Genomic DNA, 27,831 nt, shown 5'->3' on the forward strand with positions numbered 1-27,831 from the left:
TTTTGTGAGACGGTTTCACGAATCTTTATCTGTAAGACAGGTCAACGCAACCGATATTCACAATAAAAAGTAATACTCTTAGCATAAAAAGTAATATTTTTTCATGGATGACTCAAATAAGAAATCCGTCTCACAAAATACGATCCGTGAGACCGTCTCACACAAGTTTTTACTTAATTTTTTTTAAAAAATAACATGTAAGCAGCTCATGCTTAAACATGTTTTTTCACAATCAATGTGGTCAAATTTAGGTTATATGTTTTCCATGTTTTTGCTCGAACTAAATCTTTTGTGCATGTTTCGTATTTAATCATGCTTAATCGACGATTTTTTCTTTTTCTAAACACCACGAAAATAAAAATATATTGAACAAATTTATAGCATGTTATGATGATCATAATTTTAATTGGTAGAAATATAAAGAACACAAGTTGGAATATTGTAAAATAATAATAGCACATGATTATTTATAATCAAATAATTTAAAACGTAGGATAATTCAATAATATTTATATTCATTGCTTTAACTCAAGCATGAGACGCACACCTTTCCAACGTATCAAAACTGAAAATCACAAGACACCATAAGGCCAAGGTATTCCATTTTCTTCATCATTTCCCCTCAAGAGACAGAAGTATTGAGTGAAATCTCATAGCTTTGCATTTCAAACAAGATTGTTCCATGGATACGCAAATCGGCTATTTACAGTTGCATCAACTAGAAAATCTAGGAGTTGTGCAGACCTAGTGAGTCGTCGAGCCACTCTTGGTTATCGCCATAGGTCCTTGATTACAGCCTTACAGCCGAGCAGCGGCTGCGAACCTGAAAATATTGAACATATATTTCTAAAAATCCACTTTTCCCATCACATTAAATCAACCCTAGATGGACAGAGAATTTGAAAGTAAAACGTTATTGCTATAGTATTTTATTGCAATCTATAAATCAAGAATCAAGATCAAACTGTGCTCACAAGCAGAGCCGCAGTGAAATAGCAATAGACGATATCCAGACCTACTCACTAAGATGGTATGGCTTGCTATATTGGACAAGTAGTCGGCTACAATAGACGATTTATTTGTAATTACTCTCGTATAATTGTAGAATAGTAAAAATGTCATGGGTACAAACAATAAGCATACAACAACTGGCGTTTCCATTTTTTGAAATTTTCTAGCTCTAGATGAGTGTTCTTATTATACGATCTCGTGAATCCTACAGTTGTGGCACAGGTTTGAATTATAACTGATGGAATGAAGTACCTTGAATGTGAGTATCAGGCATCATATGTAGACATGGAATTAGGTGCTATGGTGATTGTTTTAACTTTTCAGTTGTACTGTTAATGGTGTCTCGCTCGACAAAGTGTAGCATCTAACTTCTCTCCAATTAAAGTGATCCATGCCTGAAATTCATCAAGGATGAGACATAAATTCAATCAGTTCACAGATTGAAACTAATGGAATAAAACAAGGGCAAGTTGTATGAATCGAATAAATAAATTCTCGAGAAAGAGATGCATTCAGAAATACAAAAAAATTGGAAAGAAATATAGACAACAGAAATAGGCATTTATTTTAAGAAAGAAACCTGGTCAGATATAGTGAATCCCCGGATCGTGTCGCCTCCAACTACTGCAAGTCCTTTGTCTCCAAGAGGTTGCAAGATAACCGCCTAACAGCATAACAATTTCCCAACACATTATTTCCGTAAAACTGGATATCACACAGAAAATAATGATATGAACTAACGTAAAATGTAATAATGAAGTTCTATATAAGAGTAAATGTATAAATATTGATCGTGCATACCTTCTGAATAGACAACTTTGCAAACAGCTGGGAAAAAAACTTTGGGGATGGTTTACAAGAAGATGGGAGACCGGTAAAGGGAGAGGAGGAGTAGTTGGCCCCTTGATGTACAATCTTTCCAAGAACGATATTCTTTCCCACAAATATATTAACATCTCAGGTTAAAATCCTGGACCCCCCCCCTCTATGCTGAGTAACAAATTAATGGTTTATTAGATAAAACAGCCAGTGTATACCTTTTCTGTTTGAGTATGTGGGTTGGGAGGAATGTTTCTTTACAGCTGAATAGCCATTAAAAATCCTGGTCCCCCCCTCTATTTTTTTTTTACTAAAACAATATAAAAAGAGTTGATGATTTGTTAAGACCATATTAAAAGTTGATACTAAAAACAATATAAAGAGTTGATGATTTGTTAAGACCATATTAAAAGTTGATACTAAATATCACATATCGACTCTATAGAAGGGCTGATCGATTTCTAATTAAAACAAACGCACCTACGTGTTTGAAGGTAGAAATGGAAGCTCAGACTTCCCAGGATATAGAGATAAGTTGGCCAAGTAACTTTCTGAAATGTACAAAAAAATGTTTGTCATTTCAAAACTAAATCAACCAAAACTAGAAAGCAAAGGTGTTAAAAAATCTCACGTGATAAAAATGAAATGCCATCATAAATGACAACTAATGACCTGCAGCATGTAACATCTGATACAGACTCCCACGCCCTGATAATGATATAAGAATCTATAACATCAATCTTATTTTCTGAATATAGCAAACAATATTTATTTTCAGCTCAAAGGTAAACATAACTTTTTATGATTAGATTCTATTTTACAGCATCTATGAAAAATGAAAATATACTATCTTTGTGTCCTAATAGTAATCTTATTCTTAATGCACCATAGGTTCTTAGTGAATTGAGAGCAAACCTTAAAGATGATGAAGTTTTAAAAAATTTATTTGACATTCAAATAATGCATTTGAACACTCGTGTGATTTAAACAAAATTTAATCATTCATCGGGTGTTTATGAATTTACCTTTAGTGAATAAATCACTATGAATCAACTATTCAAGATTAGTGGAAATAGCACTTGAAGTATTCCCTACGAACGATCTTCATGAAATTTTCTTTCTCCAATCGAGTCCACGATTAGAACGTTTGATCCTCTTCTAACTTGCACTAGAAACTTTAGAAGAATTTTTTTTCATTTGAGAGCAAAAACCAAAAGACGGCTGAAACCCTTAAACTTTTTAGAGGTGGCCGAAATTTTGGAGTGCTTTGAGGGAGAGAACTTCGAAATTTTCATCAAGCAGAGGCTAGGGTTTGTGTCTCCTATTTAAAACATGAGCCTTTAACCTAGTTCTCTGGTTAAGGATTCCTTACTTAATGGAATTAGTTAATTAATTTGACTAGTCCAACTAGTTTAATTAATTAATACATTAAAGTCCGTTAAGAACTTTAATTAATTAGCATGTTAGACTTGTAATCCTACAAGCCTATTATGCATACCCCATTACATTTAATTAAATCTTTCATAAACTCAACCTTTGAATTTAATATTTTAAATTCTCAAATTTTATAAATTCAACTCCTTGAATTTATTCTCTCCAAATTTTAATTATCATAAATTCAACGAGTTGAATTTACTACTCATAATTTTATATAATCCGACTTCTTGAATTTATTGTCTCAACGGAAACAAATGATCCAGTGCTTGTGTGACCCTCAATGGTTCAGGGATACAGCTAGCCGTGAGTTCACAACTCTTTGTGATTTAGGACATTTTCTTTTATTCGGGCTTACCCTAATTTGCCACATTCCATGCACCAACATTTGATCATGAGAATGTCATAAATCATTTTCTAATTAATCTCATCGAATCATGGTAAGAGCTTCCAGGTAACATCGCCCCATGATTCCCTAGGTATCACTGATAGTGCCTGCAAAAATCAATCGGTTGTGATTAATGTACAGTAAGGTCTTCATCTCATATATCCCGATCGAATCTGCAAGCATTGGTTCATTGAGAGTTCCATATTAGATTCGATAGCTATGTGATACATTCATGAAATATTCATAGTGTCTCGCATGCACAACGAGAGAACCATTGTCTCTAATGTACATCTTACACTCTGGCCAGAGATTTCATGCACTACTATTTCGTTAAATCACATAGGAAATCCACACTTGTAGGTCAGCGGTGGATTCCCCACTACAATGCAATGGCTCCTACACATGTCGTAATTGCACCTAACCTCGCCACTTTGTGACCTTCACGGAGTTGGTAAACGAGTCAAAGCACAATCCTAGTATGTAGAGCATCAGTGTTGTCCCGGGTCGTAAGAACTAATGATGTACAATCACAACCACAAACTTTTCTCTAGATGAATGATAACCACTTGGAAAGTCCAAGAGAGGGTTGTTCGGTACAATCATCATATGATTACACATCTGCATGAGTGGACATCTCTATGCCCTTACCATGAAATACGGTACACAACATCACAGATGTTAATCTCAAGCTCAAGCGGCTTTTATCCTTGTTTTTAGGCGGCTGAATCGACTAGGAACGAATTTAGAATATACAGTGTTTACAAATGAATTTCAAGATCGAATTACAATTAATTTGTATTAAAATATAATCAAAGTCTTTATCTATGTCGATTGCATAAGTATACAGATAAAGCAAAACGAAACTATAAAATGTAAATTATATTAAAATAAAGACTGTTAATTACAAATGAGTCGATAAATTTTTAGCCAACCATTTACTCTAACAGATAATTCTTACAAGAATTTATGAACAATTACAAATACAAATGTTTCATATAGCAATATAAGATTTAGCGAAATCAGGAAAACAAAGCGTGATAACATAGAATATGGCTTTCAACGTATAAATTGTAAAGTCCAAAAGTAGCACACTGTTTATGTGAGAACCCAAATTTTTTGACACGTAATTAATTAAATATAGACATGTATAAGAATTTATTTTCGAGTTATAACAAATTCAAAAATATAAATAATACATGGAAATCGAAATCCGGTGCAAGATACACGATAAATTAAGGCTGGACATCTACTAAATTTGGAAGAAAATATTACACACAAGGTAGATTTTCTCAACAAGGTAGCATCCTAATATTTAAGGAATGAGTATCTCGATAATTATGGAATAATTATCTCGAAATTATGAAAGAAATATCAATCGAATTATGGTAGGATTTTTACATCACCCTTATAAATAGGAGGACCCTCTCATTCAGAATTTACATGAATTTTTCGAGTTCCTCCCCAAATTTTCGAAATTTTGCTCCTAAAATTCTGCACGAGTCATCAAAATTCTGTTCAAGTTCAGAAATTCGTTTCTCTCACTCGGGTGCTTGGAATCTGATCTCCACCGTTCAGAATATGCTTCAGTATGTTTCACATAACATATCCAAATTTCAGCAAAATCCAACGGTCAGTTTTTCGTTTATAGCCTTTGAAAGAAAACTGCTCAGATTTTAGGCGGGAATTCAGCATACCTACGGTTTTTCTGTATGAACAGGCCTAAACGACTTCCAAACCCGATCTCCACCGTTCATAATATATTTAACGTACTTGTGAACGTACTGTAAAATTTTGAGTCCGATCCAACGGTGAAATAAGGCGCAATGAATTTTTCAAGACGGCTGATTTTTCGGTAGATGTGCTGCTGCGTTTTCGAGGGGTTGGTTGCATGATTCTTCTATAGTTTTAGAGTTCTTCACGTTTTCTTCCGGTCTAAGGTAAGTGGGCTTGTTTTAAAGATTAAACTTTCGTTTATGCATATTTATTTCGTTTTTTGAAAATACGGTCGAGTACATTCTTCTTCTACTCCGTTCTTGTGTTGGTTGTCATACGATTTTGGGCACTGTGAGGATTCGACTGTATATGGGTGGGAATCCCAACCATGACGTACCCTTACGCGCTGGGGGACATAACCGCTATACGGCCTCGCCCCCTTAGAGGAGTAAAAATTAGGGACTGATATCAGTAAACCATAGAAAGTGGATGAATCTCATTGCTGGTAAATGTTATGTATCTGATATGAATGATGTTATGTAAGTGCAAGTCATGTGATTTTCGAAATTATGCATGTTGTTATATTGTGCTCGAACGGCCCCCACTTGCTGAGTATTTCCCAAAATACTCACCCCTTACTTTACTCTCCCCAGATAAATCAGAAAAGAAAATCGAGAAGGATGAGCAAGACCAGTTTTGGGGCTGATAATAAGATGATTCAAGAAGTTTATTTTAGTTTTGGCTTAGTAAGTTGTAAAAGCTTCCGCATATTATTTTTATCATTTTAAGAATCTACGTTGTAAAGACAATCTTTTGATTGATTATGAGTAATAAACTGGTTTTTGGTTTATATTGTACTACGAGGCTTGTTGTTTTCAATTGTGTGGTTGTAAAACAACGCCGGTGTCAACTAACCCCGGTCTCGGGGCGTGACATTTAAGTGGTATCAGAGCCGCCAGGTTCATAATCCAGTTGAGAAAAAAAATTTGTCAGGTTATGGCAAAAGGCTGATGCAGTCCCTTTCGGAACTCCCAACAAGTATTATTCACAACTTTGATGTGAGGTGTGGTCGAAAACAAGAAAATCTTTCGTTTAGACCTCCGAAATCGCGTTTTTTGCTATTTTAGGAAAGTTTCGTAGAATTCCTAACTTTTTATAGGAAACTCAGAATTTAATTCCGTCGACTGTTCTAGAATCCTCTCGACGTATTCTTTCTATCCATGGGTCAATGTCCAAACTTTCTACTTTTGAAAACTTTCTCGAAAATCTCGTTCAACGTGTTTCTTGAACTACTTGTCGATTTTTTTGAAAGTTTATTATGAGAACAATTAGTATTTGTATTTATTTTAAGAATATATCTATCAGAGATAAGTTGACTTAAGCTTCTGATTTAAGGAAAAAAAATTGACTCGAGGATGATAAGTTATTTATGATAACTAATATGAGAAAAGTTGATATAAGGATTATATCATAAGTTTTGGGTACTATACTATAGAAGTTGATTTTGTGTCGATAGTTAATTGTGTGAGCAATATGTTTGGGTTATTAAGAATATTAAGCGCTAACTTTAAATATGTAGAACATTGGAATATCTTGTGAGAAAATATCATCAGGTTAAGGAATTTATATTATTTTGGGATAACAAGTAGGCTACGACCTTACGTAAAAAAAAAAAAAACAAGTAAGTTATGAGATATTGATGGGTATCAAGGAAAGTATAGTACAATAAGTTTTGACTTTTATGGTACTAAGAATGATTCAAAGAGAATGACATTCAATGAACTCCTTTGTTTTAGAGCGTGATAGGACTCGTGATCTTGATGAAAATAAGATTTAGTAAAAGAATAATTATTTGAGGTAACAACTAGGTTATAATTTTCGGGATTTAAGTCAATAAGCTATAGATCAATATTGAGTTAAGTTTCAATATTCTATATGGGTTTTAAGTTTTGAGATAATAATTGGGGTAATTTCAAGATAAGATAAAATTAGTATCAATTCGCATATATTCAGTGCCGACTTAATTCAACTCACTTCGGTAGATTTCGACGCCATCCTAAGGATGAACTGATTAGCTAAGAGCCGTGCGATAGTAGATGGCCAGAGTAAAAATGTCAAACTCTGAACCCCAAACCAAGAAGAAATCAGATACCATGGCGATGCCAAGGAACAGAAATGCATTTTTTCTGTTACCCAGAATTGGAAAGCCATAATATCGGGAGAAGAAGTTTACCTAGCAATGGTGAACAAAGTGCAAGAAGGAGATAAGCTGAAATATGAAGATATTCAAGTAATACGAAAATTTTCAGACGTTTTTCCAGAAAGACTTCTTGGAATGTTCTCGGACTAAGAAGTAGAGTTCGAGATAAATTTGGTACCAGTGATGCATTAATCTCCAATAAACTGTACCGAATGGCTCCAGATGAACTCAAGGAGCTAAAATAATAACTCCAATAGTTGTTAGACAAAAAAAAATGGATTAGGCCAAATGCATCTCTTTGGGGAGCCCCGGTCCTATTTGTAAAGAAGCATTATTAAAGTATGAGATTGTGTATAGATTATAGAGAACTCTATAAGATCACAATCAAGATAAATATATTCTTCCAATAATAGACGGTCTTTTCGATCAACTTAAATGAGCTACAGTCTTCTCCAAACTCGACCTGAGGTCAAGCTATAAGCAGCTAAAGGTCAGAGCAGAAGACATCCTAATGTCAGCATTCAAAATAAGGTCATCAGTGGAACAAAGAAAGTAGATGAAATTCTAAGTTATCCGAAACATAAGAATGCAACAGAAATTAGAAGTTTCTTTGGATTACCATGCTATTAGCTGAAATTCGTCGATGGCTTCTCTTCAGTAGGCGTATCACTGAGAGACTCGCAAAAAGAACTATGAATTCAACTGAAGAGAAAGATGTGAAAGAGCTTTCAAACATTAAAGGAGAAGCTAGCATCTACACCAATTTTGGTATTATGTACTTAGGACAACGATTTTACCATCTACAGTAAAGCATCAAAGGAAGATATCAGATGCGTACTCATGCGAGACAGGCGAGTCAACTGAAGCCGCATGAGCAAACCTATGCTACTCACGATCTCGAGCTGGCAGCAGTGATCGTTGCTTTGAAAATTTGGAAACGCTATCTCTACGATGCTAAGTGTGAAATATTCACAAACCACCAAGCCTCGAGTATTTGTGCATGAAAAAAGAATTAAAAATGAGGCAAAGAAGGTGGATAGAGTTACTCAAGGCCGACATTGACTTCACAATAAGCTACCACGCCAGCAAGGCAAATAAGGTAGCCGATGCTTTGATTCAAACATGGGTAAGATAACATAACATCACTCTCCGCGAAACAATGCCTTCGGGAAGCAGTCAAGTTAAATCAGAGTTGAGACATGACACTAGAAAAGTTCAGTGAACAAGTCAAGGAAATAAAGTAGTCAGATTTTCAAGTGGATCCAGACGGAATCCTAGGGATGAGAGGACGATTGTGTGTGCCAGACATCGACAATATTCGATAAGAAGTGATGTAAGAGGCGCATAAGTCAACATTCCAGATCTATCCAGTCAGTACAAGGATGTATAAAGATTTGAAAGAAAGTTTCTGGCGAAACATAATGAATATAGATGTCGTTAAGGTTATATTTAAGTGACAAGTATGCCAATAAGTGAAAGTCGAGTATCAACGACTAGAAGGACTACTGCAACCCTTAGAATCCTAGAATGGAAATGAGAACATATTTCCATAGATTTCGTTGTAGAATTGTCAAAGTCAATACAGAGTCACGACAGGGTACGTATAATCGTAGATAGACTCATAAAATATGCGTACTTTGTACTCGTCCAAAGAAATTATAATATTGACAAGTTGGCTACTCTATACATGGATAACATTATACGGCTACATAAAGTGCCTACAATCATAATGTCGGATAGAGATCCAAGATCTGTGTCACGTTTGTGGTAGAGCTTTCAAGAAGCCATGAGAACAAAAGTTACTCTTAGTACGGCTTATCACCCTCAAACTGATGGCAAAACAGAGAGAATGATTCAAACCCTAGAGGGTTTGATAAGGGCATGTGCCATAGACTTCAGTAGTAATTGAAGTGAAGATATATTCCTGATAGAATTCTCCTACAATAACAGTTATCACGGAAATATTGGAATGACTATATTTGAAGCTTTTACGGACGAAAGTATCGATCACCACTATACTAGGACAAAATAGTGAAGATAGCCATAGCTGGGCCAGAACTAATCCAATAGACAATGGAAAAGTGGTCGCCATCAAAGACAGACTCAAGGCTACATAAGACCAACAAAAGAGTTAGTCTAATCTTAAAAGGAGACCAATGGAATTCACATTTGGTGAAACAACTTATATATGGGTCTCACTAATGAAAGAATCATTAGATTCAGTAAAGTTGAAAAAGTGAATCCTCGGTACATAGGACCATTCAAAATTCTGGAGAGATTGGCACATTGGCTTACATAATAGCATTGCCACCAGATATATCTAGAATCTACAATGTATTCCACAAGTCCAAACTAAGAAAATACATCCCAAACCCAAGTCATGTTGTGGAAATTAAACCGCTCACGATCAAAGGTAACTTGGGGAAAGAGCTGAAATATAAAGATGTCTATATTCATATGATGGACACCAGGGACCAAGTACTGAGACGACGTATCATTCCCTACGTCAAGGTGCAATGGTCAAACTACACAGAACAAGAAAAGTACATGGGAGTTTGAATGGAAAATGTGCAAACAATACCCCTACCTTTTCCAAGGTCAAGCCGACTCAAGTTTCGAGGACGAAACTTCCAATAAGGAAGGGAGGGATGTGAAAACCCAAATTTTTGGACACGTAATTAATTAAATATAGACATGTATAAGAATTTATTTTCGAGTTATAACAAATTCAAAAATATAAATAATACATGGAAATCGAAATCCGGTGCAAGATACACGATAAATTAAGGCTGGACATCTACTAAATTTGGAAGAAAATATTACACACAAGGTAGATTTTCTCAACAAGGTAGCATCCTAATATTTAAGGAATGAGTATCTCGATAATTATGGAATAATTATCTCGAAATTATGAAAGAAATATCAATCGAATTATGGTAGGATTTTTACATCACCCTTACAAATAGGAGGACCCTCTCATTCAGAATTTACATGAATTTTTCGAGTTCCTCCCCAAATTTTCGAAATTTTGCTCCTAAAATTCTGCACGAGTCATCAAAATTCTGTTCAAGTTCAGAAATTCATTTCTCTCACTCGGGTGCTTGGAATCTGATCTCCACCGTTCAGAATATGCTTCAGTATGTTTCGCATAACATATCCAAATTTCAGCAAAATCCAACGGTCAGTTTTTCGTTTATAGCCTTTGAAAGAAAACTGCTCAGATTTTAGGCGGGAATTCAGCTTACCTACGGTTTTTCTGTATGAACAAGCCTAAACGACTTCCAAACCCGATCTCCACCGTTCATAATATATTTAACGTACTTGTGAACGTACTGTAAAATTTTGAGTCCGATCCAACAGTGAAATAAGGCGCAATGAATTTTTCAAGACGGCTGATTTTTCGGTAGATATGCTGCTGCGTTTTCGAGGGGTTGGTTGCATGATTCTTCTATAGTTTTAGAGTTCTTCACGTTTTCTTCCGGTCTAAGGTAAGTGGGCTTGTTTTAAAGATTAAACTTTCGTTTATGCATATTTATTTCGTTTTTTGAAAATACGGTCGAGTACGTTCTTCTTCTACTCCGTTCTTGTGTTGGTTGTCATACGATTTTGGGCACTGTGAGGATTCGACTGTATATGGGTGGGAATCCCAACCATGACGTACCCTTACGCGGTGGGGGACATAACCGCTATACGGCCTCGCCCCCTTAGAGGAGTAAAAATTAGGGACTGATATCAGTAAACCATAGAAAGTGGATGAATCTCAGTGCTGGTAAATGTTATGCATGTGATATGAATGATGTTATGTAAGTGCAAGTCATGTGATTTTCGAAATTATGCATGTTGTTATATTGTGCTCGAACGACCCCCACTTGCTGAGTATTTCCCAAAATACTCACCCTTTACTTTACTCTCCCCAGATAAATCAGAAAAAAAAATCGAGGAGGATGAGCAAGACCAGTTTTGGGGCTGATAATAAGACGATTCAAGAAGTTTATTTTAGTTTTGGCTTAGTAAGTTGTAAAAGCTTCCGCATATTATTTTTATCATTTTAAGAATCTACGTTGTAAAGACAATCTTTTGATTGATTATGAGTAATAAATTGGCTTTTGGTTTATATTGTACTACGAGACTTGTTGTTTTCAATTGTGTGGTTGTAAAACAACGTCCGGTGTCAACTAACCCCGGTCTCGGGGCGTGACAGTTTATAAAACCAATTATTTTAATATAGTTAATAGCCGAAGTAGAATCAGATCAGCAACGGAAAGCTTATGTAGTATATCTCCTATCTAGTCCAGCAACAAAAAATGACTTTGCTGGCATGTTTTAATTGAATTGATAGTGTACAATAGAAAACTATTAAGGAAAAAATTAATAATAATAAAGTACTAACATCGGAATAATTGATAATTGTTGAAAATAAGAGTTTGAAATATTGAAAATTAGTGTGTGATGATGTAATTATTGTTGGATTATTTTCAAATAGATTCTATAAATAGGTTTCTCAATTTGTGAAGAAGATACACAATTGAGTTGAAAATATTTTATAAAGTGTGTAGTTTAATATATTTTGTTAATTTGTTTATTTATTACCATAAATTTTTGTTTTTAACACGTTATCAGCAAGAAACTCTAAGGTTCTCCATATTTTTCCAAACTTCAAAACGAAAAAGGTTATGTTATTATATAAAAAAATTCTATGATACCTCATTATAATAATGTGATGTGATTATTTCATTGTTTATATATTTTTCTTGTGTTATATAATAATTATATATATATATATATATTTGAATAATATCACAGTATTACATAAAAGGAGTCACTGACACCTCATTATAATAATGTAATGTGATATACATAATTATTTAAACATGATTAACATTGTATAATCATATTATTACCATAAAATTATGCATATACATACATTTATTTTTTTAAGATTTTTTATTTGTATAAACGGTCATAAACGACTAGTTTTTGCCCTATAAATATGATTTCACAAACACATTCAATCACTACAAGCTTACTCTTCCTCCTTAAAAAAATTTCTTCATCAATTTTTCGAAGAAGAAGATGGTTCCTTCAAGGTTATTTTGTATAAAATTATTTTGATTATTATACTCACTAGTCTTGTATTTATTGGATAATATTCACCTCACAGTTTTTCTTTATATTTAAGTATGCTTGTACTTATAATTTATCGGTTACTTTGTATTGTCATATTAATAGATTTAGAACTTAACTAATAAAATGTATTGTTATTTTTTTTCTAGTACCACCGTGTCAAATTTGACAAAACTCAAATTCGTTGCGCTTGAAATTATTGGAAAAAATTATATGTCATTGACTCTCGATGTAGAAATACATCTTGAGTCATTAGGTCTAAATGAGACCATTAAAGAAAATAGTATCTCAGCATCACAAGAAAAAGCAAAAGATATGATATTTTTGCGTCGACATCTTGATGAAGGATTAAAATATGAATATCTCATTGAAAAAGATCTCATGGATTTATGGAAAAGATTAAAAGAAAGATTTGAATATATAACGGAAGTTATACTTCCGACAGCTCGTGATAAATGGAATACGTTAAGATTTCAAGATTTTAAGAAAGTCAGTGATTACAACTTGACAATATATCGAATAATCTCGCAATTAAAATTTTGTGGACATGAGATTACGGAATCGGAAATGCTTGAAAAACTTTTTCCACTACAACAACAATATAGAATGCGTAGATTTGCGAGATATTCTGAACTTATCGCATGTCTTCTTGTGGGAGAAAAGAACAACGAGCTGCTATTGTCAGTAATTTTTTTCATTGCATATTTTTATTGAAGTTTAAATATGAAAAATGTTATGAACAAAGCTAAACAATGAACTAATCCCTTCGAAGTTTGCATACCTGATGGTGGTACAACACACACTATTCTCCGAGATAAAAGATATTTCTTGAAACTAAAACAAACAAAAACAACGTGAATACAATATCAGGTCCTGTAGACTTGATTAAAGGTTGTGGTAAAGCACATTTTTTGTTAACTAATTGTTCAAAATTTCTGATAAATGATGATTTGTATTCACCGCAATCGAAAAGAAATTTGTTTAGTTTTAATGACATATATTCTAATGGGTATGATACTCAGACAATAAATGAATGAAATACGAAATATATGTATCTTACCACTTATAAATCAGGAAAGAAATATGTAGTTGAAAAACTACCAATACTCTCCACTAGATTGCATTATACACATACAAGTCCAATTTAATCAAACATGGTAGTTTATAATTCTTCAATATTAATTAATTGACATTATCAATTAGGCCATCCTAGTTCAATAATGATGCGAAAATTTATAGAAAATACACATGGTCATCCGTTGAAAGACAAGATTTCAAAATAATAAGTTTCAATGTAAAGCATGTTCTCTTGGAAAACTTGTTATAAGACCATCAACAGCTAAAATCCAAACTGAATCACCCATGTTTCTTGAATATAAGGTGATATTTATGGGTCAATTCATCCACCATGTGGACCGGACCATTTAGATATTTTATGGTATTGATTGATACCTTCAGCAGATGGTCACATTTATGTTTATCAACTCGGATTGTGGCATTTGCAATATTACTTGCTCAAATAATAAAATCGCTGAATCAATTTCCCGATTATACAATCAAGAAAAATAGAATTGGTAATGCTGGTGAATTTATTTCCCAAACTTTCAATGAATATTGTATGTGAATGGGAATCGCTGTTGAGCATCTTGTTGCTCATGTACATATACAAAATGGATTAGCTGAATCATTGATTAAACGTCTATAACTGATTGCTAGACCAATGATTATGAAAAAAATCTCTCTATTTCTATATGTGGACATACAATTTTACATGCTGCTGCATTAATTCGCATCAGACCAAGTGCATATCATAAATACTCCTTATTGCAGCTTGCATTGGTAAAGAACCAGACATTTCTCATCTGAGAATTTTTGGATTTATGGTACATGTGTCTATTGCACCGCCTCAACGAACAAAAATGGGACCTCAAATAAAATATCAGAATTTATATCGGTTATGATAGCCCATCAATAATTCGATGTCTTGAGCCTCAGACAAGCGACGTGTTTACAGCGCGTTTTGCTGATTGTCATTTTAATGAGGAAATCTTCCCAATATCGAAAAGAAAATTACATGATATGTATCATCTTTGTCACATTTGGATCCAAGAACTAAACAATGTGAAAAAGATATACAGCAAATTGTGCACTTGCAAAGAATAGCCAATCAAATACCAGATGCATTTGCAGACACAAAAGCTCTATCTAAATCATATATATGTGCTGTAAATGCCCCTGCTCGAATTGAAATTCCAAATAAACAAATTCAAGACACTCGTGATGTTATAAAACGATTGAAACATGGAAGGTCAATCGGTACCAATGATAAAAATCCTCGAAAAAGAAAATGCATAGAGAAACACGACGATCACAAAATAGATAATGATATTCCGGCAGAAACACATGATGATGAAAATATTCTGTTAGAACCACAAACTGACGAGATTTTTCAATTATACTAATACTGGAAAAATATGGAACCGAAAAGATATAAAAAAAATTGATGACATATTTTCTTACAATGTGACATTTGACATCATAAATGACAATGAAGATCATGAACCAAAATCTTTTGGTGAATGTAAAAATCGACAAGACTTAATAACACGGAAAGACGCCATCCAGGTCGAATTGGATTCGCTAAATAAACGTAACGTTTTTGGACCTATTGTCCCTACACCTGAAGGTGTAAGACCTATTGGGTACAAATAGGTTTTTATTCGAAAGCGAAATGAGAAAAATGAAATAGTAAGATATAAAACTCGGCTTGTTGCACAAGATTTTTCTTAAAGCCTGAAATTGATTATGAAGAAATGTATTCTCCCGTTATGGATACAATTACGTTTCGGTATTTGATTAGTTTGGTGGTATCTGAAAATTTAAAAATTGTGTCTTATGGATGTTGTCACAGCTTACTTACACAGATCACTCGATAGTAATATATATGTATGAAAATCCCTGAAGGATTTAAGATGTCTGAAACACAAAGTTCAAAACCCAAATAATATTATTCTGTGAAATTGCAAATATCATTATATGAGTTAAAGCAATTCGGCCGAATGTGGTATAATCAGCTAAGTGAACACTTAATGAAAAAAGGATATGTAAACAATTCAATATGCCTTTGTGTTTTCATTAAGAAAACAACATCTAGATGCGTAATTATTGTTGTATATGTTAATGATTTAAATATCATTTGAACGAATAAGGAATTCAAGAAGTTGTGTTGTACTTGAAGGAAGAATTTGAAATGAAGGACTTTGAAAAACAAAGTATTGTCTGAGTTAGCAAATTGAACAAAAAGAATGTGGAATATTTGTTCACCAGTCAAATTATACAGAAATGGTATTTAAACGTTTTAATATGGATAAATCAAATCCTTTAACTACTTCAATGATTGATAGATCATTAAACACTGAGAAGAATCTATTCCGTCCATGTGAAGATGATGAAGTTATTCTAGATCCAGAAGTATCATATCTAAGTGCTATTGGTGCTCTTATGTATCTTGCAAATTGTACAAGATCAAATATATATTTTGCTGTAAATTTATTGGTAAGATTTAGCTCATATCCAACAAAGAGACACTGGAACGGAATTAAACATATATTCTGTTATCTACGAGGAACGACAGACTTGGAACTTTTGTATTCAAAATATACCAATCAAAATATAATTGGTTATGCTGATGTTGGGTACTTATCTGATCCACATGAGGCACGTTCCCAAACCGGATATGTATTTACTCGTGGAGGCACTACAATTTCTTGGCGTTCACAAAAACAAACACTCGTAACAATTTCATCAAATCACGCCGAGATTATTGCACTACATGAAGCAAGCCGTGAATGTGTGTGACTAAAATCAATGACCCAACATATCCAAATCTCATGCAGATTATTATTCGACAAGAAGCATGTGACACTATAAGAAGATAATGTTGCATGTGTTACTCAAATGAAAGAAAGATACATAAAAAGCGACAATACTAAACATATTCCTCCTAAGTTCTTCGCATTCACCCAAGAGCTTGATAAAATAAAGATATTGATATTCGTTCCATTCAATCAAGTGAAAACTCATCAGATCTCTTCACAAAGGCACTTCCTACGACAATATTCAGAAAGCATATATATAATATTAGGACGCGCAATCTACGAAATTTGTGAAGAATCGTTGGTGTTAAAATGAGGGGGAGTTTACATGACTACACTCTTTTTTTTACTATGGTTTTTATCCCAATGCGTTTTTCCTAGTAAGATTTTTAACGATGCAGTATAAAAACACGTAATGAAGACGATCATTGTATCATGATCATCATCACAAAAGAAAGTGTTGAAAATAAAAGTTGTAAATATTGAAAATTAGTGTGTGATGATGTAATTATTTTTGATTATTTTCAAAGAGATTCTATAAATAGGTCTCTCAATTTGTGAATAAGATACATAATTGAGTGGAGATAATTTTATAAAGTGTGTAGTTTAATATATTTTGTGAGTCTGAGATTTTATTTTTTACCGTAAATTTTTATTTTTAACAATAATGTAGATTTTGATGAAAAAATGCTTTTTAAAAATGAAATGAGGAATGAAGGATTCAAAGAGGGTAAGGATGGCAAATAATGCTTTTTTGTTTTTCTTTTTTCTAAATTACAATATTTTCAAATTCAACCATCTTTAAAAGAAAGAACTCCAATGAGTTAAATGAAATCCCATCAAATCCAAATTCCATTTTGCCAAACTGTTACATCGGTAATTTAACATTCCAGATTTCCTCAAGTCCCACCAAATCCTAGGCTGCCAAACAAAGGGTGTGTATTTTAATTGTTGATTAAAAACATCAATTAAAGTGATGGTATCCACTCTAAAACAGAGAGAGCATCAAGTATCTGGGAAAAATAATAATCAAGTAAAACTTTCATTAAACATTTACTTAAAAAAGCTGAAAGATGGAGAGAAGACATATCCTCATGGAGTCTGCTAGTTGCTTAAAGATCAATACCAGAGTAACTCAGAAACAATAGAATCAGGAAGATGATTCAACATTCTTCGGCACTCTACCCCATCCGGATTTACCTATAATCAAAATATCATGAGAGAAATGTGCTTCCTTCATTCAAAACTTATTCTCAAAAAAACAATTCCAGATAAAAGTGTATAAACAACATCATGCATAAAATGTTTCTTTACCACAGATATATATTTAGGACGAATTGAGAGCCATATGAGGCCGTTCAAAATAGTGGTCACGGCCAGCCAAGTGCCAGCAGATCTGCTCTAGATTGTGAACTGCCAGATACAGAAAAAATGGCTACAAGCTATATCCACAACATTCATACTCAAGCTGTAATAAATGATTCAGAAGCATAGGTGTCTTAATTCTATAATGTATGTCAAATATTAGTTGACTGCAGAGAGTAGAGAGGGAAATTCCCCACCATCTATTTCTCCATAACCTTGGTTCTTCCACAAAGCCATCTCTTTTCTAATTTTTTTTTCATTTACTTGTTTCTCAAATTTAAGTTGTAAATATGTCAGCATTTAGTAAAATCCCATGCACATTTCCCTGCATACAAATGGAAATACCATGCTCATTCTATGACAAATTCTGACCAGGTAGAAACTTTTTTGAACCTGGCAAACGTCACTAGTAAAGGGCAATTAATTGTCAAAAGAAAAGCTGAAAGTTTCAAATTGAAGAATTTGTCATGTCACGTATTCCTTATCGCTTGGTGGGAACTAATACCTTTTAGGGGGCACTAGGCAGAAATGTAGGCAATAGATGGGTGTATCATTTCTAAGTGTTTCTGTTTTCACAATAAAATCAAACATACAACACATTATCTAAATACATCTTTTTGAATATTTTCATGAAACATGCATGCCACACCAATAATAACATAAATTTTTCGGAAATATTTCATATAACTTTTTTGGCTTGACTGGACTTGCTCTTCTCAAATAATGGGTCATGCCCTCAAAGTCTAACTTCAACAATTTACACGAATATTCCCTAAGTATCCCTAGTTTTGTCCGCAAATCCCAGCTCTCATCCTATTGCCATATTCAAGTTTGTGAATCTCATCCTTGGCCTCAACCATACCCATATCTCAATGCTGTGCCGTTGAACACAATTGGCAAGTCTAGAAAATCTGGCTCAATCATATTCATCCTAAAATATCACCAATCAAATCCTGTGTCAATTCTCAACAAAACTTATAAGAAGTCAAAAAACCTACTTCCTTTCCACATTACTTCTTAGAAAGAAAAAACAGCCGACAGCAAACCATACTGAATCTGATAGGTTAATGTACTACCTTCTGGCATCAGCAACAGGAGCAATGCCCGATACAGTTCGGTTGAAAAGCACGGCCACTATAGAAATGCCACCAACGTATATCGGGAAGCTCCGCACAAGTTCGTCGTTTTTTAACACCCAACCCATCACCCATTCCCTCTTCTCCTTCGGCCCTCTATAGCTTCCCTGCAGTTTTACAAAAGAATTGCGATAAAAAATTTCAAAAATCATTCTATGAGCTAAAATTTGGAAACAATTGAATTGTGGAAAGAGTACCTGTGGGATGAGGGAAGCCATGGTTGAGCAGCGGCGAGCTGTGAAACGGTGTAGTAGTAGGTTTGCCGGAGTAACCGAACGGAGAGTTTCGCTTCCATCAAAAGCATCTCCAAATTACTGAACTGCCATCATAAACCGCAACCGCGTAATAATCCTTTTGTATTTTTACCTATTTGTTTTGCTTCATTTTATAATTTTATATTTTAAATTATTTAATTAATTAATTTTAATGTTAAATAATTTTTATACTTGATTAATTTATTTTAATTATTTTATTATTTTCATGAATTAATTATAAATATATTGTTTATAATAATCATGAAATGAAATGAAAATAATAAACAAGATAATGATCACAAAAATTAATAACATAATTTATTAGAAACACTTATTGTCTATTTAATTTATTTAACTTGATAAACATGCGATTTTTTTAAATGATAAACAATAGACAATACTAAATGACATCACCAACAATTTAAAAAACACAAACAACAATAAAGTTAAACGTCGATTTTTTATTGTATTATATTTATCGAATTAATTGAGTTCGGTTATATAATACATAATGCAATTATATAATTATATCTGTGTTTTTGAAAATGAAAAAAAAAAAAGAAATGAAGTATGTTGTAATATTTTATGAGGATGTGGGTTGGAGAAAGTTTTTAAAAATAGAATCCACGGATCTCTATTTTAGAGGATAGAGGATGAAAAATAGAGGATATGGGTTGGAGATGACCTTAGAGAGATACCAGTATATATCTCTCTCGGCGAATGCTGTTTTTATTTTTATTATTATTTTAATCTTGAAATCCATTAATATATATTTTTTAGTATAACATGAATAAATTTAAAAAAGATTATATAATACTCTGCAAATCAGATCGATGGTAATATTAATTATTTTTTTTGTGTTTGGGATAAACTCAAAATTTACGTCGATTAGATAAAAAGAACACTAAAAAAAATTTGAACACAAACTTTATAGATGTATCCGTCTATCTATCATCATAACTACCTTAGAGGTAAGAATGCTAGCCTTTAGGTTGAGTTGGTTAAATTGTGAAAAAGTTTACATTTATTTATAAATTAAAAATTCGATGACCGACTATATTTTTTATTAACGTTTATTTTAATAATTTTTATAAAATAATCTTCAAACATCTACAAAAATAAAGATCGGTTAATATTTAAAAATTATAAACATTTAAAAATTACAAAAATAATCTTTACGTCATTTATCATGGTATCTATTGCATCGGTCGAAAGTTATGTCGGAATTCAGAGATCTACCTTGTTGGTGGGAGGTGACTTCAATGAAACTTGCTTTGACAATGAGAAACTTGGTGGCAATAAAAGAGCCCCGGCCAGATTGCAAGCTTTCAGAGATACCCTTGAATTATGTGAAATCCAAGATCTTCATTGCACGGGGGAGTTCTTCACATGGGTTAACAGGAGGGACTCGAGCCATGCTATTTTTGAGAGGCTAGATAGGTTTGTGGGCAATCTGGGCTGGTGAATGTTGTTCCCAACAGCAACAGTAATTTCTCTAGAATTTTATCACTCAGATTAAAGGCCAATTTGGTTGACATTAGGTGGGGCCCATGACCACAACCGACGAGGACGTAAAACCCAGGAGTCGGTATTTTGATTTGAAAGGTGTCGGTTGTTGGATGAAGGATGTACGGAGGTGGTAGAACGAGGTTGGGGATCGCAGGATCAACCGAGGACACTAGGTGAGTGCATCTCTTCTTGCAAAGCGGCGCTTATGTAGTGGAATCAATCTAGATTCCATCGTATTCCCAAGCTCCTCAAGTCTAAGTGAGAGCTTCTCAACAGCCTCAAAACAAGTTCACAGTGGTGGAGTAGGGAACGTATTAAGTTTCTGGAAGGCGAAGTCGAAAAACTGACAACGCAGGAAGAAATTTATTGGAGGCAAAGGAGCAGAGTAACCTGGCTAAAAGAGGGTGATCGAAATACTCGTTACTCTCATTCAAGAGCCTCGCAGCGCAAAAACATGAACGCCATAACCGGCTTAGTCTAGCTGTCACCGCCGCGGTACTTCGAGTACTTAATGAGGGGGCTTCTCTCAAAGACTGGAATGAGACCATTGTTACCTTGACTCCTAAAGTCAAGGACCCGATGATGCTATAGGATTTTAGACCAATCATCCTATGCAACGTGTTCTACAAAAGAGTTGCTCGAGCCCTCACTAACCGACTCCGTCAAGTCCTAACTAAGATTATATAGGATACTCAGAGCGCCTTCATTCCGGGCCGGCTAATTATTGACAACATCATTGTGGGTTTTGAAATATTACATTGGATGAGAAATAAGAGAACTTGAAGGAGTGGGTATGCCGCGTTAAAATTGGATATGAGTAAAGCTTATGATCGCGTGGAATGAGACTTCCTCCTAGCACTTTTGGGACAGTTGGGTTTTGACAACAGATGGATAAATCAGGTCATGAACTGTGTTAGCTCTGTCTCTTATTCTTTTCGAGTGAATCAGGAAGTAGCAGGTCCAATCATACCGAGCAAAGGACTACGTCAAGGAGACCCGTTGTCCCCATATCTCTTTGTCTTATGTGCCCAGGGACTCTCGGCCCTTCTCAAATTTAATGAGGCAAGGGGTCTCTTTAAGAGGGCAAAAATTGCGAGTACTTGTCCTTCAATATCCCATTTATTTTTCGCAGACGACAGTCTGGTTTTCTTCAGAGAGACTATGGAAGACGGGGTTCGAGTAAAAGAATGCCTCAATACTTACGAGAAGGCGTCTGGGCAACTCATAAACTATGATAAGTCAGCTTTATCATTTAGCCCGAATACCAATACGATGCTGAGGGAGACAGTGAAAACAATTTTAACTATTCCAGTGATACAGTGTCATGATTTGTATTTGGGAATCCCAGCGGTGTCCATGAGAAGTAAAAAGCTCCAATTTAAATATCTGGTAGAGAAAGTGGTGAAGCGTATCCAAGGGTGGGGAAATAGGTGGTTCTCTACAGGTGGCAAGGAGGTTCTCATCAAATCAGTGTTGCAAGCAATCCCTTCCTTTGCTATGTCATGCTTTAAAATTCCTGATCTTGTTTGTGATGAGATTGAAAGTGAATGTGCAAGCTTCTAGTGGGGGCTGGAAAATGGCAAACGAAAAATGCATTGGCGAACCTAAAACTTTCTTTGTCAACCTAAACGGAGGGGCGGACTGGGCTTCCGAAAACTGGTTGAATTTAACCGCTCGCTTCTCGCCAAACAGTTGTGGCGCCTCATTCAATATCCGGACTCACTGGTTAGCCGAATTCTTAAGGGCAGATACTTTCGATATGGGTCAGTGTTGGAAGCAGGTCTGGGGAGTAATCCATCTTACATATGGAGATCATCGTTATGGAGCAAATACCTCCTGTCCAGTGGGCTGATTTGGAGAGTTCGAGATGGGCATTCAATTAATATTTTTGCAGATAAATGGGTACCAAGTATTCAGTCTAAAATTGAGCCCCCGCTGGTGCCTTGGGTTCGCGAGGTAACCGTGAGTGCCTTAATCAAAGATGGTGCCTGGGATGCTGACTTAATCTATGCCAGCTTTAATCCGTATATAGCTGGTGAAATTCTCAAAGTTCCACTTCCTCATTCTAATATACGAGACTCGCTTTTCTGGCGTTTTGACCCTAAAGGTAAGTACTCAGTGCGCGATGGTTGTCGGCTGCAACGTGGTCTTTACTCACTGCCGGAGCACCAATCGGTGCCTTCTAACGAAAATGGTGGGCATTTCTCTAGGTCTCTCGCTGCCGCCCAAGATTCGACTTTTCTGGTGGAATATCTCCCATGATTGCATCGGTACCAAATTGAATTTGGCTAGACAGCATGTCCCGGTAAATGAAGCAGCATGTGACTTATGCAATTTCTCTTATGATTCAACGTGTCACTCTTTATTTTACTGTGCTTATATTAAACCCCTCTGGAAGAACACTGCATTTGTGTATCTGCTGAGAGCTGGGTAGTGGGCTTGTACTATGGATCTCTGTTTGTGGATGCAAGAACAACTATCTAAAGAGCAATTTGAGAATTTTGCTAGCGCAAGCTTGGGCTGTCTGGAAAGTTAAACAAAAATTTCTGCATGGTGACAGAAGGGGCTCGATTAGTATGGATGTGGGTTGGAGCTCAACCTTCCTTGCCGACTTTCGTAAAACAAGAGAATAAGGAAAGCTATGCAGGAAGAATGAGAGGGGCAAGCTGGAGAAGTCTTGGGTACCGTCGATTGCTAGCACTTTAAAACTTAACGTAGATACAACGGTAAATGCCGAATTTAGTCAATATAGCGTAGGGGGAATTGGCCGGGACAAGCAAGGTCGGTTGATGATGGCTTTTGGCAAGCAAATTAATCAACCATCCTCTGTGGTACATGGCGAACTTTTGGCAATTAGGGAGGGAGTCAGTCTCCTTTACGAAATGAATTTAGAGATGTGCAGGTGGCAACAGACTTTCTTTTGGCAGTGCAAGGCAGTCACTTCCGACCGAGAGAACCATGGCTATACTGGAGCTTGTGCATGCAGAAATTATGCCAATGCTAAAGCAGCCAGTGGTTTCAGAGATTGTACATGTTTGTAGATACACCAATAGAGTAGCTCATAATATTGCTCATTTTGCTTATTCATCCGCTTCATCCTTTATTTGGGTGAATGTCGAGTTTCCTTCTTGATTGGATAGGCTTATAATAGATGACCTAAAATAATAAAATTGCGAGCTTTCCCGTCAAAAAAAAAATTTATAAACATTTATGCCAAATATTTTTTTCAATCAATTTATAATTTACAAAATAACTTCAATGCTAACTAAGTCGCATACCCATTATACCTAGACCGTTGACATCCCTAACTATAATCAATTAGGGTCAAAAAAATAAGAATGAAATAAGTTGGACAACAAAATAATTAGTGCTATCAATTCTAGTCTAACCCAAAGAAGTCAAGTCTAAATGTCTAAGGGCACAAATTCAGTTCAATGAAATTATGATCAGTCGTCAGAATAAAATGGGAAACTACTTCCTCCATCCTTTTAAATTACACAACACGGCAATATTATCATGATGTCATTTTTTGCTTCTATTTTCTGAGGGGGAAAGAAAGGAATATACAGCCCAAAAAATCCCCTGCCACCATTACTTCTCTGGAGTGGAGGTACTCGAGTGAACTCCCGATAGAAGAATGATGAAGAAAATCACTCCCCAAAATACAATTACTAGTCTCTTAACGTGCATCAACAGTGACATAACTGCAAATGAGCGTTACAGATGGCTGAAAAGAGGTCTCAGGTTCACAAAAAATAATCTGGAGTTTTGCGAGCCATATCAGGTTCAATCTGCCGAGGAGCTGGGTCAAACTGGAGAAAATTCTTATCCATGTTCTCCCCAATTTCGAGTATGGCAGCCATATTTCCACAACGATAACAATAGTTTGGAGCGCTAAAGACTGTTACTACGTTCTTCTCCTACAAATACATGAAAGAGATAAACTAGTGATGAAACAGTTGTTAGAAATGAAGGGTGATGTGCTTCTGTGATTCAGATTATTAGCATACCTGGCACCAATTGAAGCCCTCCATGACAAGCTGATGAGCTCTTGAAATTAGGGAGAGACCATTGGTGTGGTTGAATTGAGCTGCAATATCTTGTCCAAAAGTGTATCCAGCGCCACGTGGTGAGATGCCCCAACCACAGCGATCATCCGGATCAGACCATAAGAGATCGCACATTGGTCCTTCATGTGGAACCTACAAGCCAATCAACAAGCACGTTGATCAATAACATGTTTTGGTAAATGAGACACAATACACAGGAGCATAAAGACGATACAGAGGCATTCTCTTAGCTAAGAACAAAAATAGCAATACAGCTAAGGAGAAGGCACCATGAGCTCACAAAATATCAACTCCAACCCAAATCACCCCATCGCCTCGTACAAGCAAGGACAAGATATACTAAAAACAGGAAATACAATACATGTATGATGTATCAGAGAAACATAAAAAGGCAAACGACAAGAAAAAGACACTGTACCTCCTGTATACGGTCCAAAGCTCGGATATTGTCTAGTGTATCAAGAGATGGCGAGAGACCTCCATGCAAACAAAATATCTACAAGGAAGGAAGCAATGCAAGACATCAGACATAAAGTTATTCCATTGACAAAATCAAAATAGAGGAGTATGGCAACTTATAATCCACACCTGACTCTCAATTAGTGCAGTCAAGGGTAGATAATCAAAAAGATCCGTGAAATACTTCCAGACGTTGGCATTGCCATACTTTCTCAAGCATTCATCATAGAAACCATATCTAGCAAGCAAAAGAGGTGAATAAGTAAACCTGGGAGTGATCAAACTAAGAGGAATATAGTCTTCAAAATTTGGAAATGCTCGAGAACATAGATAAGTTTAATTTTCCATCTAAAAACATTCCATGAGCAAATCTGATATCAAAGAAAAAGTTCTTTTCATCTAAGATCTCTAAAATGATGCCCCATTTTATCCATCAATTTGGGTTATAGTCCGAACTGTGCAGCTTTTCATTAGGTTTTTATGTGTTAATACCAACTGAAGCATTTAACATATTTTGCTAATGATACAGATAATATTTGGCAGTGTCTTTTTAACATACAGAAAGGATGAACAATGTGCTTCATACAGCACTACTGTGTTAGTAACATATTATATCCAGTACAAGCAAAAGACAATGTAGCAAACTGGTTCGCAGATGAGGATAATTTATGCCACTTCAAAGGATATCAATCAGTAAGAGCATATGAAAGAAAGTAGAGGTCTTACACTTGAGTGATTTGCCGACTTTCATGATTCCCTCTAAGAATAGTAATCCTATCTCTATAACGAACTTTTAAAGCAACTAAAAGTGTAACGGTCTCCACTGAGTAGTACCCACGGTCTGCAGTACAAGAAATGCATTATCAGAGAACTGCTAAGATGCCCTTTCTAACAGGCCAGCTAATCAATAAAACTATATATTATCTAAAGAAATCATAAATATTGCACAGTGCGAAGGATCAATAAGATGCAAGAGATACCACAGGGACACACAAGACAGAATCCATTATTAGACATTAGTGAAGCATGATTCAATAATTTTCAGAAAATTCAAATGCCTAACAAAGGACATGTTGACGAGGATAGGTGTTAAAAATTTCAGTCTATATTAAAGAGCTGTAGTAAAGCAAGGTGAAGTTCGGTAAAATGTGCCAAGGAATCAGCTCTCGTTCACACCTCATTGGTTTTTCTTCCAGAATATATATCCCCGGAATAAACTAGGCATCACAATTAATGCCCATAATTCAGTTCACTTCCCACAATCAAATATACAAATTATCCAATTCCTTCTTCTGGCCCAGACTAGAAACATCAAGTATGAAGTAAAAAAAACTACTCATCTCCCCAAAATACCGAAGATGGACAATTACAAACAAGAAGAAACTCATCTACTATTCATCCAAATTACAAACATTAGCTAAAACTTCCTCCAGATCCAGTTCATATGGATCAAACAAATAACACAAGCCAAAATAAGCTTCTCTTCCATAAAATAGCACAATCCATGTAAATCTCACCAACATAGTCCCCCATGAAGAGGTAATTGGTGTCGGGAGCGTTTCCACCTATTCGAAAAAGCTCGATCAGATCGTAAAACTGCCCGTGAATATCGCCACACACTGTCACGGGGCATTTCACCGGCTGCACATTCCATTCCTCCACCAAAATTGCTCGAGCTTGCTCGCACAGAGTCCTCACATCCGCCTCCGATAGCGGCTTGCACTCCATCAACTGTTCTATTTGCCTATCCAAATCCCCATGACCCGGCATTTTTCCTGTATAATTATTATAAAAAAACACAGACTTCGTTTCCGTTGCTCGAATTTCAAACCCTTAGATCTGAAAATTGAGCTTGAACTGAATTCAAATTTTTAAAAAATACAAACACAAAAAAGGACTCCAGATCACCGCAGATCTAGATTTGAGAGATTATGACAAAACTTCATCATCGGTCTCAGTAATCGAGATTCGTCTCTATCATAGAAGAATCAATCCTCCATAATCTATAGAATTATTGATAAAACTTGGAGAAAATTTTCAGCCGATATTACGTGCGGTAAAACTTGGCGGAGGGAATAAAATGAGAGAAGAAATGGTAAAATGCCAAATGTAACTCAAAACGAAATGCAAAGATGATAAAGTCGGAGTTCTCTAGCTATTTTATTTCACGCCCAGTGTGTGTTTTGTGCGGGCATTTACTTAAGAAATTTGGGACATAATATTTTATAAAATTTTAATTTAAATTACTATATTTTTATGTTTTATATTTATTTCATGTATTTATAGTCGTTGGTAACGAACAACCTTGATCTTAAGATTTGAGTAGTCCTACTTCCTACCAGGACAATTATTGCACTTTAATAATTTCATTTCAATATTTATATTTCTTGTTATCAATGTGAATTGAAATCCTAACCTTAACACTGATATCAATTGTAAGATCAAACGTTTGTTGTTTTGTCACAAGTTATAAT

At 35.0% G+C, this 27,831-nt stretch overlaps 1 protein-coding gene and 1 pseudogene across 1 annotated transcript; both read right to left on the reverse strand.

Moving 5' to 3' along the window:
- Window positions 1-481: 481 nt before the first annotated feature.
- On the reverse strand, window positions 482-19,355 carry LOC142522898 (protein COFACTOR ASSEMBLY OF COMPLEX C SUBUNIT B CCB4, chloroplastic-like; annotated as a pseudogene).
- Window positions 19,356-24,239: 4,884 nt separating this feature from the next.
- LOC142522520 (serine/threonine-protein phosphatase PP2A-2 catalytic subunit-like) lies at window positions 24,240-27,491 on the reverse strand. Its single transcript, XM_075625959.1, has 6 exons — window positions 26,875-27,491; window positions 26,084-26,198; window positions 25,487-25,595; window positions 25,317-25,394; window positions 24,839-25,030; window positions 24,240-24,748 (listed from the first exon to the last, which is right to left on the reverse strand). The coding sequence occupies exons 1-6, from the start codon at window positions 27,125-27,127 to the stop codon at window positions 24,575-24,577; spliced, it is 921 nt and encodes a 306-aa protein (XP_075482074.1). The 5' UTR covers window positions 27,128-27,491; the 3' UTR covers window positions 24,240-24,574.
- Window positions 27,492-27,831: the final 340 nt, after the last annotated feature.

This window comes from Primulina tabacum, chromosome 13, assembly GCF_025594145.1.
Source record: "Primulina tabacum isolate GXHZ01 chromosome 13, ASM2559414v2, whole genome shotgun sequence".
Lineage (NCBI taxonomy): Eukaryota > Viridiplantae > Streptophyta > Magnoliopsida > Lamiales > Gesneriaceae > Primulina > Primulina tabacum.